The sequence below is a fragment of the Puma concolor genome, chromosome A2, assembly GCF_028749965.1.
Source record: "Puma concolor isolate L17-30 chromosome A2, mPumCon1.1.hap2, whole genome shotgun sequence".
In the NCBI taxonomy this organism is placed as follows: domain Eukaryota; kingdom Metazoa; phylum Chordata; class Mammalia; order Carnivora; family Felidae; genus Puma; species Puma concolor.
In genome coordinates, this window is record NC_141668.1 from 109,221,380 (window position 1) to 109,235,760 (window position 14,381).

Below are 14,381 nucleotides of genomic sequence, written 5' to 3' on the forward strand. Positions count from 1 at the left end.
GCAGACTGCTAAGGGTAGCTTATCACTTTCATGCAAGCCCCAGGGAAACAGGGTTGAATTTTATGTGAGATGAGGGTGCCACTTCGGCAAGGTTAGGTGATTGGATGGAACTTACCGTAGAGCTGGAACTCGGAACTTCATCTTTATGGGTCCAGATCTTAACATAGTAGAGCGGGAAGACTGTTGTTTGGGGTGACAGTAGCTTGCAGAAAAGATGTGGAGGAGAAAGGAACATTTACTGAGCAGCGGGTATGTACTGGTTAGCGTGCTGGGTGTTAACCTTGTTTAGTACCAATATTCTGAAAGGTGGGTCTTTGCGCTTGTCTCACACACGAATGGGCAGAGGGAATTCATTTTTCTAGTAACAGGGATGAAGTATGTCCGTACCTGGTGAGCAGTGTAAGGAAGAGGAGGTGGGAAGGGAGGAGTCACAGATGACCCGTGGTTTCAAACTTGGAATAATCATGCACTAATTGAACTGTCCCCTGAGTTTAGGGGGAAAAGCTTAGTTTCAGACAAGTTAGGATTGAGATTGCAGACAAGAGTCCCTGCTGGCAGGCTCTGGAACCACGGAATGGAGGAACCAGAGTGGTTTGAGGGGAAGAGAAGAGCCGAAGGTGGAGGGCAGTATTTTGAGGGGTGTCCCCAGTGAAGGGATGGGAGAAGCAGGAGGCTGCCTGAGCAGCAGTAAGGGAGGGGAGGAAGTGGGCAGGGCAGTACCCAGGGGACACTTCCTAGTGATGGTTAAGAGGAGCGGTGTTTCTGCAGTTTGTTCCCAGCAGTCAGCAATGCCTTAGGGACTCTGAAGAAGCAGATGTTCCCAGGGCATTTTGTTGGGTGGGTGGGGGTGAATCCTGGGGGGACTGTTCTGGCCACAGAGGCATTTGGCAGGAGACTCGTGAGTTCAGTGTTGGACGGGAGTTCCGTTGTGGGTGGGACATTAAGATGCCGAGTCCCACTGAGTAACTTGCTGTGGCACGGTGTTCCTTCCTGGTGTTGTGTCCTCCTGACCCCCCATCCCTGCTCGTTTGCCTCTTAGGGGTTTTCTTCCCTGCACCTGACTTGATGGCAAGAGACCCCTTCCTGAGGTGGGCAAGAGACCCACCTCAGGTGGGTGGTTGGAGTCTGTCCTGAACATAGGCAAGCAGGGCTCAGATGGGAGTGCTGGGGTGCTCCATTCTGGAACTTGAAAGTGTCCTGATATATTGAGGTTGGACTGTTGGTGTGATGCACGATTCTTTCTCCTAATTCTAAGGGCTTGGCCAGCCTGGGTGCAGAGCTTGAGGGACGACCTTCAGCAGGAAAGATGCACGTGCAAGTTGTATTCCTTGCCGTGATATTTTAGTGTATTTTTTGTTTGTTTGTTTATTTACTTAGCATGCGTGTGAGAGGGAGAGAGGGAGAGAATCCCAAGCCGACTCTGCGCTGTCAGCACAGAGCCCTATGTGGGGCTCCATCCCACGAACCCTGAGGTCATGACCTGAGCCAAGATCAAGAGTCGGACACTCAACTGACTGAGCCACCCAGATGTCCCTTTTATGTGTTTTAAGAACAAAATAGTTTACAGTGACACTTCATTCATTTGATACTTTTTGCTTTTCTTGGGTCCAGTTTGAGAAGCCTGCTTAGTAGAAGGTCTCTTGCCCCAGAATCAGGAGAGCCTCCCCACTTGTCCTCACCGGACCTGCTGGGAGGGTCGTCTCCTCTCTGTCAGTAGAGAAGTGGATTGGAGGTCACAGACCTCTCCTCCAGCTCCATGGTGCTGTGGTCGTACAGCAGGCACCTGGGTCTGTAACGACCGGAGCCAAGGACAGGGGAGGCGGGTGGCAGGTTAGAGGAGGTAGGGGGCTGAGTCAGCAGAGGTGGTGGATGCAGCGAGGAGTACCAGGCCCAGGGGCCGGGGAGGTCCCGGGGGGTGAGGAGACAGAGTCCTTGCTGTTCCTTTTTTTTGTGAAGTTAGGATGAGGGTCTCGGGTGTCCGGGGCTGTATGGCTGTGAGGGTGAAGTCAGGTGTTGCAAGCACGGGTGTGAAATGTTGTCAGGCTCAGGTTCTCTGAAGGAGTAGAAATGGGTCTGGAATTGTTGCCTTGTTTCAGCTTTAGGGTTTTGCTTCTTTCTGCCGACGTGGCCTTTTGACGTCAGTGTTCTTGTAATATTTTTATTTTTCTCTTTCGCCTGCAGGACTCAGACAAGACACTTACCTCCTCTGAGCTTAGTGTTTCCTCATGTTGGAAATGTCAGTGCTGTCTTCCTCACAGCATCTTTGGGAAGGTTTTGGGGAATCCGAAAGCATTTGGCATAGTTCAGTAGTTAGTTAGAGACCTTTTGTTTTGTCTTCCTGCTCAGCACATGGAATGTGGAACATGATTATTTAACGTATGTCTGCATTCCTGTCCTTTGGAAAGGGACTCCGACCTGCTTCTGACCATTCTGCAAGAGCAGTTTTAGGTTCAAGGCAAATTGAAGGGGAAAGTACAGAGGTTTCCCATGTACCTCCTGTCCCCTCAGCCTCCCCCATTACCTGCATCCCCACCAGATGGTGCCTGTGGTACAGTCGATGCACCTGTGTTTCGTGTCAGACTACCCAAACCATAGTTGGCTTTAGGGTTCAGTCTTAGTGATGTCATTTTATGAGGTAGGGACAAGTGTTTAACTGGTGTCTGTCACACAGAGTATTTTTCATGCCAGGAAAATCTGCCATGTTCCACTCATTCCTCCCTCCTGCCTCGTTCGTGGCAACCACTGAACTTTTTACTGTCCTGTGGTTTTGTCTTTTCCAGAATGTCATAGAGTTGGAATCCTACAGAACATGTATGGGCTTTTTTGATTGGTATCTTTCACTTGGTGATATGATTTAAGTTTCCTTCTCGTCTCTTTACGGCTCCATAGCTCATTTCTTCCTAGTGCTGAGTAATACTCCACTGTCTGGACAGACCGCCATGTGGTATCCATTCACCTGCTGAGGGACATTCTGGTTGCTCCCAGGTTGTGGCAGCTACGACTGAGGCTTCTGTGTGGACCTGTGGGGAGCAGGGCTACTAGCTGGGCCCCTCCAACCTCCCAGGGAGGCTCTCCCAGTCTTCCCGCCTCCAGTTGCCAGAGGAGCAACCCCCCCCCATGGCCCCACCCCTCGGAGCTCTGGTCTTGCCCCTTGTAGCCCCCAGGGTAACACGTTCCTTTTCTTCAAGGTCTACCCGAGCCCCTTCCTTCCAAGGAACTTCCTAGATTTCTGGGACCTGCAGCGAGCATCTGTGCGCCCACAGCGAGGTACCGCAGCGGTTCCTCACGGTCTCTCCCAGTGGCGCTGTCATGGACGGGTCTGTGCTAGCCATGTTGGAAGTTGTGTGCGCCCTTGAAAGGTGCATACGAAATGCCATGTTTCTTGTGTGCTCTTCAGGTGGAGAGTCCGAGCGCTTGTGTGGGTGTGACCGTCCCAGAAAAGAGTAGGGGCTGGTCCTCATACCAGAATGTTGAGTTCGTAGAGGGTAGGAGCTGTTACTTGGATTTTTTGTGTTCCTTGTTCGTTGTAGACACGGCATGGCTATCTGGGGGATGAAATTCCCACGTTTTTTAAGAGCCACACCCCTTCCACCTGTGCGTTGTGGGAAGACGGCAGCTGTCTGGTGACTCTGCTGTACTGAGTGGGTTCAACTTGATTTCCTGTTTTCTCTTCTCGAGTCTGAATTGTTGGCGTCTTTACAGCTCTTGCTACCAGGACGGTGTCTTCTTCCCGTGGCAAGCAGGTCTCACCGGGGGCTGTAAAAAGAACTAAGGACAGGTGAGACCATTTAGTTACGTGTCCTTTAGACCCAGAAGTTAGCCGGTGGGCGCATAGGTGCCATGAGCGTTGGCTTACCTGGTTTCCCTTCTGCGCATTTGGAACTCCTGTTAGAGATTCCTTCACGGCAGCTCCTGGTGAAGTTGAAGTGCGTTTGCGTTTTGTCAGGGGGAGCACGTCTGTGGTCTACTAGTTTTCCATTCTCTACTTACCACGTTTGACCACCTTTGCATGGCATGTGTGGCTCAGTACCGGTCGGGAAACTCACGGCCAGTTTGCTGTTTGATTGTAGGTGTTCACAGCCTTTGAGCACATGGCGCGCCAGGATGACGAGAAGAGGAGGAAGGAGCTGGAGGAGAAGGCCAGGAGGAAGGAGGTGGAGGAGGCCGCGGTGGCCGCAGCCGAGCAGGAGCCAGTGCCGGCCGCGGGGCAGGAGGTGGAGGTCGGCCCCAGCACAGACCCCGGGCCTCCAGGACCACCGGGACCCCGGGACGCTGAGCCGGCGGTGGCCCCCAGCTCGGTGGAGGCAGAGCCTGCGGGAGCGTGTGCAGGTGCCACGGAGGCTGCGAAAGGGCCACCAGCCCTTCCCAGGTAAGAATTCCTCCTTTGCGGTTTCTTTCTTGCTCGACATCCGGTGGGTGGCATGGTCGTCCCTGGTTCCTGCTTGGTACCACACCGACTCTCCACGTTTAGGTCCCAAGCTGTGGTGCGTCCCAGTAGTGTGCCCATATGGGGCAGGAGGCCAATCTGCTTCTGTCCTCATCCTCTTGTCCTCCCCATAAGGCGGGGCCGTGATCCACCCCACTTGTGCAGCCGGGTGAGAGCTAGAGCCGGAATGAGAGCACCGGGCTCCCTGATTCAACCCGCCCGCCTGTGTGGAGGCTGTGTCTTGGTGCTGTGGGGACATGTGCCCACTGTGTACCTGGAGTCCCCTGGGAGATGGCCATGTCGTGAATGGGGTGGTTGGCAAGTAGCCAACCTGTGTGTCAGCTTTCTCCCCTGTGGAGCAGAGGTGATAATGCAGCACCTGCCTCGAAGTCCTCTGTGACTGTCACTTGAGCCTGGGGTCTTGCAGCCTGTGTGTGGCCATGCTGGAATCCCCCCGTGCCTGGGGCCATACTCTCCTCCCTTTCCAGGGGCTCTATTTCCTGGCGCTGAGCAGGGCTACACCGTGTGAAGATCTGGCACCTCCTTGTGTGCAAGCGAGGTGGTGGCAACGGCTGCTTCTGGCCTCCTCTCTTCTAGCACAGTCCGCTCTCCACCTCTGTCCCTTCTCCCCCGTAACTGCTCCATGCTCTTCCCTCTCGTCGCACTCTCTGCTGCAAGTGAGAGGGTCTGTGAATGGAGCTCTTTGGTAACGGTGACAAGCAAAGCAGACAGCCTGCGGCGACACAAAATGTAGGGTAGGGAGGGTTCGTTCCATGAGATTAGGTGGGCGAGACTACGGGGTCATGACAGCCGTACTAGGTAGGGGGGCTCACGGTCAGCAGTTCTCGGGGCAAGCCTGTTGATGAAGACGAGCAGTTCTTGCAGGTGGATCTTGGGTCAGAAAGGGGCAAGATGGGGGGTGCCTGGGTGGCTCAGTCAGTTAAGCATCTGACTTCAGCTCAGGTCATGGTCTTGCGGTTTGTGGGTTCGAGCCCTGCGTTGGGCTCTGTGCTGACAGCTCGGAGCCTGGAGCCTGCTTCGGATTCTGTGTCTCCTCCTCTCTCTGCCCCTCCCATGCTCGTGCTCTATTTCTGACGGTCTCTCAATAATAAACACTTAAAAAATTTAAAAAAAAAAGAAAAGGGGGCAAAATGGGGCCTGGAAGTGGAGGGGTCTTGGCAGAGAGTCACCAGGTCTTGCCGTTTCCTTCCTCCTCTAACGTTTCCTGTAGTGCAAATCTGCTGGAGATGAATTCCGTCAGCTTTTATTGGTTTGCAAATGTCTTTCTTTGATGCTGATTTCTGAGAATACTTTTGTGGTCTGTAGAATTCCAGATAACTTTTTTTCTTCAGTGTTTTAAAGAATGTCGTTTCATTATTTTGTTGTCTTGTGATGAGAAGTGAGTGAGTATTCTCTGTTCCCCTTGGTGGGTCCCCTCTCCCAGGTGCTTTTAAGATATTTATCACTAGTTTCAGGATCTGATTACAACCTCCTGCGGTGTGGTGTTCTCCGTGTTTGTACCCTGGGGGTTTCTCAGCTGCCTTTTGCCTCTGTTGCATTTACACCCTTCTGAGATCCTTAGTGCCTCCTTTGGAACAGTGTCTAACTCCCTGTCTTCACATTTACTCGTTTCTCCTTTTTAGTGTCTAACCTTCAGTTAAATTCATCAGCACGCTTTTTATTTTCCAGCTCTCCAAATTCCTATTCATTCTTTTTTATGGCCTCGATCTCTACCTTCATTGTTTTTCTCTAAACACATTCCATATCTCATAAACATGATAGCTGTGTAAAGCCTTTATCTGCCAATTTCATCATCTCTGATTTCTTGGTTTGTTATTGGCTGTTTGCTATTGCTTTCTCCTGATTTGGGATTACATTTTCCCGCTTCTTGACATATCTGGTAATTTTTTACTGGATGCCTGACATTGTTGATGTTATGTAGCTACATCTCTGGATTTTGTTTTCTTCCTTTAAAGAGTGCCAAGTTTTGTTCTCATTTTTTTTTTTTTTTTTTTTAGGTTTATTTACTTGAGAGAGAGATAAGGAAAGAATCCCAAGCAGGCTCTGATGCAAGGCTCTGACTCAGGGCTCCATCCCACGAACCATGAGATTGTGACCTGAGCTGAAACAGAGTCCAGGACCATTAACCGAGCTACCCAGCCGCCCCTGTCCTCACAGTTATTTATCACAGATTAGTATGATTTTTCAGAAGCATGTTTTTCAGCTTTGTTGGGGATGTGTCTAGAGCATCTCTTATTCCAGGGCTATCTCAGTCCCTGTCGGGATCGCACTCCAGGGGCGCCTGTTTCCCAGAAGCTGTGTCCCTCCCTGTTGGGGTTGCGCTCATGTGGGGACAGTTGACTGTTTGGCAAAGACTCAGAGGGACCCTGGGCAGTTTTCTGAGTTTTTCTGTGTGTAGCTGCCTGCTTTCTGTGGTCTTTGCATAAAATGTTTGGGTATCAGACGGAAGACTGAGCGTACAGAGTTACTCATGTTTATAGACTGTCTTAAAAAAGGTGACCAATGTGGGTGTCGTGATGGCCCATTTTACGTGGTGGCCTGGTGGGCCCCATCCCAGGGGTCGCTGTGGGGCATTCTGTGGAGGTCACCGGCGCCCGTAACCACTGGACTCCAGGTGAGGGACATCATCCTTGGTGACCTGAGTGGGTCTTATCAGTGAGGTGAAGCGCACTGGAAGCAGGGCAGAGGCTTCCCTGAAGCAGGAGACATTCACACCGTGGAACAGCTTTGCCCCATTCCCAGAGAGCCCGCTTGTGGCCTGCCAGCCACCACAGCTACATGAGCCCGTTCCTCGCGGGACTCTCCGAGTGTCTGCATGGCGTGCTACTGGTCGTGTCTTTGTGGATGAACCCTGCTGCACACAGATACTCCTGTTGTATGATGTTATGTGAGAAAAGCAGTTTTCAGTGTGATGCCGAATTTGAAAACCGTGAAGTTATACGCACGCAGAGAACACAGCCTTCGAGGGGATAAATGGTGAGTCCTGGTTATCAGAGAGTGGTGGTTTGGGTTTTTATTATCATCTTTCCCCCCTTACCGTATCTTCTAAGTTTCCTACAATGAGCATACGTTTTGTTTTACTAAATTTTTTATCTCATTTTTAAAAATAATTCAAAAAGCTTTTTTAAAAGGGGATTTGTTTTTAATTTGTGGGTTAGGGTTCGAATGGCTGCTTCATTCACATGTTGAGACCCTATTTTTCTGTTCTCGAACCTACAAGTTGTATTCTGGGCTGGAATCAGCCTGAGTTGTGCGAGTTGCGCACCAGTGTGGGTACAGAGTGAAGACTGGGGTGTGTTCCGGGATCCTTGGCCTCGTGCCGCAGGACCAACCCTTCCAAGGATGGGCACCTTCTTTGCCTTCAGGTCCTAACTGGCTTTCCGTGAGCGGATCAGGAAGTTGTGGCTCCCACGTCTCTCATTGGAGCGGAGCCGCAGGGCTGCGGCAGTCCTGGGGAAGGAATGGAAAGCCACCCTTTCCCGGTTCTGCCGTTAGTGGCACCCCACGTCCTTCCGGTCAGTGCTCAAGATCGCTTGTCCTATAAACTGTAGCTCTCTGGGGTTGTGCTGAGTAGTGTAATGACACAGGGGCCCTGCCCAGTGTGGGCCGTCTGTTCACAAGCAAGTCACCTGCACTTTGGGTCTGAGCTGGCTGATTTCTGCTCCTCCTGTTTGCCACCCGTGTGCTGGCAGTCCTGCCCGGATTGGCAGTGTTGACGGGAGACTCTCCCTTCTCTCGTTGGACAGGAAAGTCACATATACACTTACTGAATTAAACAGATTCAGCATAGGCACCAGGGAAAAACCAAGTAAGAGAGTGAAAACCTATATCTTTGTGCCTTATGTGTGTATGTTTGTCATCAGCTATTGGTTGTGGATGGTAGAGGGATGTTTTGTCTTGCTGTGATGTAGTTCACCCTGCAGCACAGTTTGCTCGTTGGCAGTAGTTACTGACTTCTGCAGGTGTGGTCTTGTGAGCGCCATCGTGCTTCAGACAGGGTCCCACCCAGTCCCCCATCTGGACCTATGCCAACCACGGGTCTGTTCTTTTTTTAATTTTTTTTTAATGTTTGTTTATTTTTGAGAAAGAGAGGCAGAGCATGAGAAGGGGAGGGGCAGAGAGAGAGGGAGACACAGAATCCGAAGCAGGCTCCAGGCTCTGAGCTGTCAGCACAGAGCCCGACACACAAGCTGTGAGATCATGACCTGAGCCAAAGTCAGATGCTTAACCAACTGAGCCAGCCAGGCATCTCCATGGGTCTGTTTTCTTCCTCCCAATTTTTGCAGTCTATGTTTTTATTTGTCTGTAATTGCATACTGATTTTTATCTTAAAGCCACACATATGGGGTTTTTTTGGTGAATGAGGGGTTATTTGAGGGAAACTTGAATTGGATCTAATTTTCCCGTGGCTGTGAATTTCATTCTCGATGCTGCCCTGCTGTCATTGTCAGGACTTTTCCAGTGAAGTTCAGGAATGCCCCTCCCCGCTGCTTAAAGTGCTTAGTTTTGTTCTTTAGCGGAGAGAGGACGTTTGGGCGCGCAGATGTCCCTGTGCACACAGCAGCTTAGCATTGAGAACATGTCTGTGTCTGCAAGGAGCGTCCACAGTAAAGACTGGAGGAGGTACTGCCTGAGTCCTGGCGTTTGCCCCGTGCGTGGCCCTGTGCCCTGGGTTCGGAGGACTCCCGGGGTGCTGGGCAGCTTTCAGAAATGCCGCCCGCATCACTGGTGCTGTGAAAGGACAGGGGCTGAATTCCAGTAGCATCAAAGGCCTCTGAGGCCCCTCTCGGAGCCTTGGGGGTCTCCCCTCTTGCATTCCGGGTCTGGGGTCTCCTGCAGCCCCCCTCTTGGCCAGCAGGTGGCGCTGTAGGTAATGCAGTGATGGTTGCTTTGGCTGGTGCTGGCGAGCCTACTGGAATCCGCAGAGGCTGTGCCTTGTCTGGCTTTTGCCTTTAGAAGTCACAAACAGAACTCTTTAAAAGAGAAGAAAATAAAGGAATAATTATCAGGGAGTAAATGATCACTTGGAAATAGTGTCTCTGCCCTTAGAGCTGTGCCTGGATGAGGGACAGGGTGCTTCCAGGCTGCCCATGTTGAGGGTGGTGTGTGCCCCGGGAGCATCCAGGCCATCCTTCCCTGCGCAGGAAGCACTCCACTGAGTGGCGGGGGGTGGGGGGGAGGGGGTCTCCTGGAAGAGTGTGGTGCGCTGGACAGCTGCTTGCTGCGGTCCCTGGTTTTGGTGGCATGGCCCTTGTGTCCTGCTGTGGGACAGATCCAGGTGCTTCCTGGGATGGGGACGGAGTCATTTGGAGGAGAGCTTTCAGGTTTCCTAGCGGCACTCTTGGCAGTTGCTTTGTTTCTGTCCCGGTTTGGCTGCCCCCAGACCCGGGCGCAGCCCCCTGTTCCTCCGTGCTCCCGTCCACGCCCACACTCAGCAGAGCCTCCTGGCCGTCTGTCCTCACCTCACGGTCCACTCAACGCTGGTGGTTCCGCCGTGTTTCAGCGTTGGGGCAGCAGCCTGCTGGACATGTGAGCTGAGCCCGACAGGTGTACTGACTCGGTTTCATAGCGTGTCTCCCGTGGTCCCGTGCCCTAGGGGTGCTGCTTCCTGCCGGGGCATCCACTCCTGATGAGCTGGCTTCTTGGCTTTGTCTCTAAACGGGTCCTTTGTCTGTTGGCCCTGGCCTCTCCGGGTGCCCGTGGCAGGAGGCCCCTTGCCAGAGTCACATGGACATGCCAGAACACCACCCCACAACACCACCCCACAACACCACCCCGTGTAGCCGCCCCGTTGGCTGCATCACACCTGCTGAACGCGGATCCCCGCACATAGTGAGCGGGCACGAGCTTCTGCGAACAGTATTCCTTCTCTCACATGAGCCACCCGTCTCTCTCTCCGGCCCATCTGGGGTGGACGCTGCTGTCGTCCTCCAACCATTTGCTCTGAAACTGCCCCTTCTCCGAGCCCCCCTCACGTGCCCTCCACAGGGTATGAGTTCTCCAAATCCAGAGAGTCTGATTCAGGTTGTTGGTTACAAGTACTTTTTTTCTTTCTAGAAGCTGCAGTTTTGTCTTTGTTTTGCAGTTAATTTATAGCTTACTGGCTTCATCTTTAGAAGAGGTTGGCCTGTACATCTTAGAACAGTGACTTGTACTGAGTGCGTTGGGTACTGAAACTGTGTGGGAAAAGTGACCTTGCATCCTGGCCTGTGAGGTGGAGGCCAGGGGGAGCGCATCTGTGTGTTGGGGGGAGGCGTGTGGAAACCCGGGGAGCTCATCCCCCTGGAAGTCTGCTGATTTTTACAGATAGAGGGATTGGGATGTAAGTGCCGAAGATTTGCTTAAAACCTTGTGGTTAGAAGGCAGGGCCAGCATCAGCGGGACTCGAAGCCTTAAGTATTTGGTGCTCTCCAAGGCCTGAACTTGGATGTGTTTGCTTTGCTGTGTTAAGAAAAAAGTAGCTGGGGCACTTGGGTGGCTCAGTCAGTTGAGCGCCAGACTTCGGTTCAGGTCATGATCTCACAGCTTGTGAGTTCAAGCCCTGTGTTAGGCTCTGTGCTGACAGCTCAGAGCCTGGAGCCTGCTTCGGATTCTGTGTCTCCCTCTCTGCTCCTCCCCTGCCTGTGCTCTGTCTCTCTCTCTCTCTCAAAAATAAATAAAAAGAAAAAAGAAAAAAAGCAGCTATTACCAGATCTGAGAAATACTTTTCAGAAGTAAAACAACCAGCTTGTAGTTAAACATATTTCTAGAACATTAAAGAATGTAACGTTTTATGCTAGCTGCTTTTTTTTTTCATTGAAAAGGAAATATATGCACCTTGCCAAGAACGCATCAGGTAGAATTTAAACACGGAGGAGAGCAGACAGCGTGTCATAAGGAACCCACACACACTTGTTGCCGGCCACCAGCCTCGGCACCTGACACGGCCCCCTGTGGAGTCATTTTAAAACAAATTCTGGGGCACCTGGGTATCTCAGTCCCTTATGTGTCCAATTCTTTTGATCTCAGCTCAGGTTGTGATCTTGCAGTCAGGGGATTGAGCTCCGCATTGGGCTCTGTGCTGAGCTTGGAGCCTGCTCAGGATTCTCTCTCTCTCCTCCCTTGCCCCTCCCCTGCTGGCGCGCGTGCTCTTGCTCACAAAATAAATGAAAACAACAAAAAGCAAATTCCACTTCATCTGTCAATATTTTCTTTTTTCCTTTTTTTTTTTTTTTTTAAGAATAGTTTGGTTTTTTTTTTTAATTTTTTTTTTACCGTTTTATTTATTTTTGAGACAGGGAGAGACAGAGCATGAACAGGGGAGGGTCAGAGAGAGGGAGACACAGAATCTGAAACAGGCTCCAGACTCTGAGCTGTCAGCACAGAGCCCGACGCGGGGCTCGAACTCACGGACCACGAGATCATGACCTGAGCTGAAGTCGGCCGCTTAACCCACTGAGCCACCCAGGCGCCCCTGTCAATATTTTCAACTAGCGTTTAAATTTCCAGCTTTCTTCTATGCCCTACTTTAATAATAAAGATTTGTTTAAATCTGTAAATAAGGCTCCAGCCACATACCATTTGTAGCTGACCTACTTATTTTATTTTCTCACAGTTGATTTGTTAAAAAAAAAAAAAAAAAAAAGAATCAGGGCACTCAGCTGGCTCAGTTGGTGGAGAACTTAGCTCTTGATCTCGGGGTCATGGGTTCAAGCCCCATGTTGGGCAAAGAGTGCACCTAAAAATAGCAAACAGGTTGTTGGTATGTTGTTTCCCGCTAACTGATTGTTATAGGGTGAAGTAAATTGGCAGTTACGTTTTGGGTGAACATTTTGGAAAGTTACAAGAGTGTGTAGTGGAAATGAGTTCTCCCTAATAGGAACCATCGTCCATACTTTCTTTTGTGAAATGCGCATGTTCTCTACAACTTTTATTTTTTACGTTTACGTGTATACATATGTCTGTGTTGTGTCCCTCATCACATATGCTGTGCTGCGTGTGGACTTTCTGTTTCACCTGCAAGCGTGCTGGGGTCTCCCTGCTGCCAGGCACTCTTCTCGCTTGGGGGCTCTGTTGTGTCCTCACGGCCCCCACGTCACGCAGGTAAGGACCCGCCCGAGCTGGGGCTGCGTTGGAGATGAGCAGAACCTGGGTTTGCCTTTGGTGGGGAGGGCAGTGTTCCACTACACAGCCCACAGCCCTGCTGTCGTGTAGCCCTCCCCGCTCCCCAGCTTGTCCTTGAAATCACTTGTATTTGGGGCTTTAAAAGCTGACTCCTGGACCCACCCCTACTGATCTGATTGAATTGCCCTTGGTGGGAAAGGTGGGGGGGAAGCATGGGTTGCGATTTTCAGGAGCTTTCCAGGTGACTCTGTTGCCAGGTTTTCTCCTGACTGCCTTCAAGTATTCCACCTGGTGGGTGTAGCGTCACTAACCAGGGCCCCCGTGGGGAGTGTAATTAGGTGGTTTCTGGTCTGCTGCCGTCACCGATGATGCTGCAATGAATACGCTGTGCGTGTTTCTTGGAAAATGTGTATGAATATCTGTTGGATGAATTCCCGGGACAGGAGTTACTGGGTCAGAGGGTGCAGTGTGTGTAACTGTGACGGGTATTGCCGTATTGGCCCCAGAGAGAGTACCAGTTTTCCTACTGCCAGGCTCTCGGTGGCACCTGACCCACCCTGGACGCCCACCGAGGCCCTGGCCCGCCGCTTGGCCACTCTTCGCTTTGTTGCGTTGTTTTATCTGACATATGTTGGGTTCTGATTGGCTTTGTGTATGTCGCTGTGTTTTTTTTTCCTTTTCTGTTCTGTTTACTCACAGGTATTAAACGCTTTGTTTTATTTGTTTGCCAGGACTAGGCTATTTTGTTTACCAGCACTTTATTATAACACGTTTTCGCACGTGGTGGACTAGTGGTTTATCTCCCTGTCCCCTGCCCACCGACCCCCCAGCTTTTCTGGAAAAATTTTCCATGTAAAATTCTGTTGAAATCTTCATTGAAATACATTAAATTTATGTTTTACATTAGAGGTAATCGACATTTTTACATTATTGAGTCTTTTTGTTTGAGAACAGGCTATGTCTTCATTACTCGTCCTGTTTTATGTTCCCCTGTAGAACGTCAGTGTAGTAAGACTTTGTCTTCATTGGCTGACGTCGTTGTAAAAATGCAGCATATGACACAGGGAACATGCGAAGTATGTGTTAACTGACTGTTATCACCGAGGCTTCCAGGCAGTGGTAGGCTATTACTAGGTAAGGTTTTAGAGAGGCAGAAGTCAGAGGTGGATTTTCCACTGCAGGGAGCAGTTGGCGCCCTTAACCTCTGCATGGTTCAGGAATACAGAATAGTTAGTATCTATTTCTTAATAACAACTGTATTTAGTAATAAGTTATATACATTTTTAACATTTAGAATTTTAAATGTTCCTGCATTTTTTCTCACCCTTGAAATTTGCCCAGCGCACCTGGAAGGATGGGGCTGATGGTTGCTGAGGGAAGAGCAAAAGAGGGGCTGGTCCTGGGGGCCTCGGGTTGGGCCAGGGCTGCCTTGGGTCTGAGGGGCTGAAAGCCGTGTAGGGGCAGCCTGGCCTGGTATAGCGATTCAGCAGTTCCACATATCATCAGTGCTCATCATGACCAGTGCCCTCCTTAGTCTCCATCAGCAGTTTCCCCTCTGCCCCATTGACTTCCCCTCTGGTGGCCAGCAGTATGTTCTCTGTAGTTAAGAGTCTGTTTCTCAGTTTGTCTCTCTCTCTGTTTCTTTTGCTTGTTTTATTTCTTAAATTCCACATATGAGTTAAATCATGGTAATCGTTTTTCTCTGACTTATTTTGCTTCGCATTATATTCTCTAGATCCATCCCTGTTGTTGCAAGTGGTTAAGATTTCATTCTTTTTTATGGCCGAATAATATTCCATCATGTATATATATCTCATCTTTATCCGTTCAT

The 14,381-nt window shown here is 50.6% G+C and overlaps 1 protein-coding gene across 2 annotated transcripts in view; it reads left to right on the forward strand.

Moving 5' to 3' along the window:
- NUDCD3 (NudC domain containing 3) overlaps positions 1–14,381 on the forward strand; it is a 62,243-nt gene that overhangs the window by 1,455 nt on the left and 46,407 nt on the right. For both annotated transcript variants that reach the window (XM_086697183.1, XM_086697182.1), the window contains exon 2: positions 4,071–4,369. In XM_086697183.1, coding sequence (XP_086553309.1) covers positions 4,071–4,369 — 299 coding nt within the window. The remainder of the gene's footprint in view (positions 1–4,070; positions 4,370–14,381) is intronic.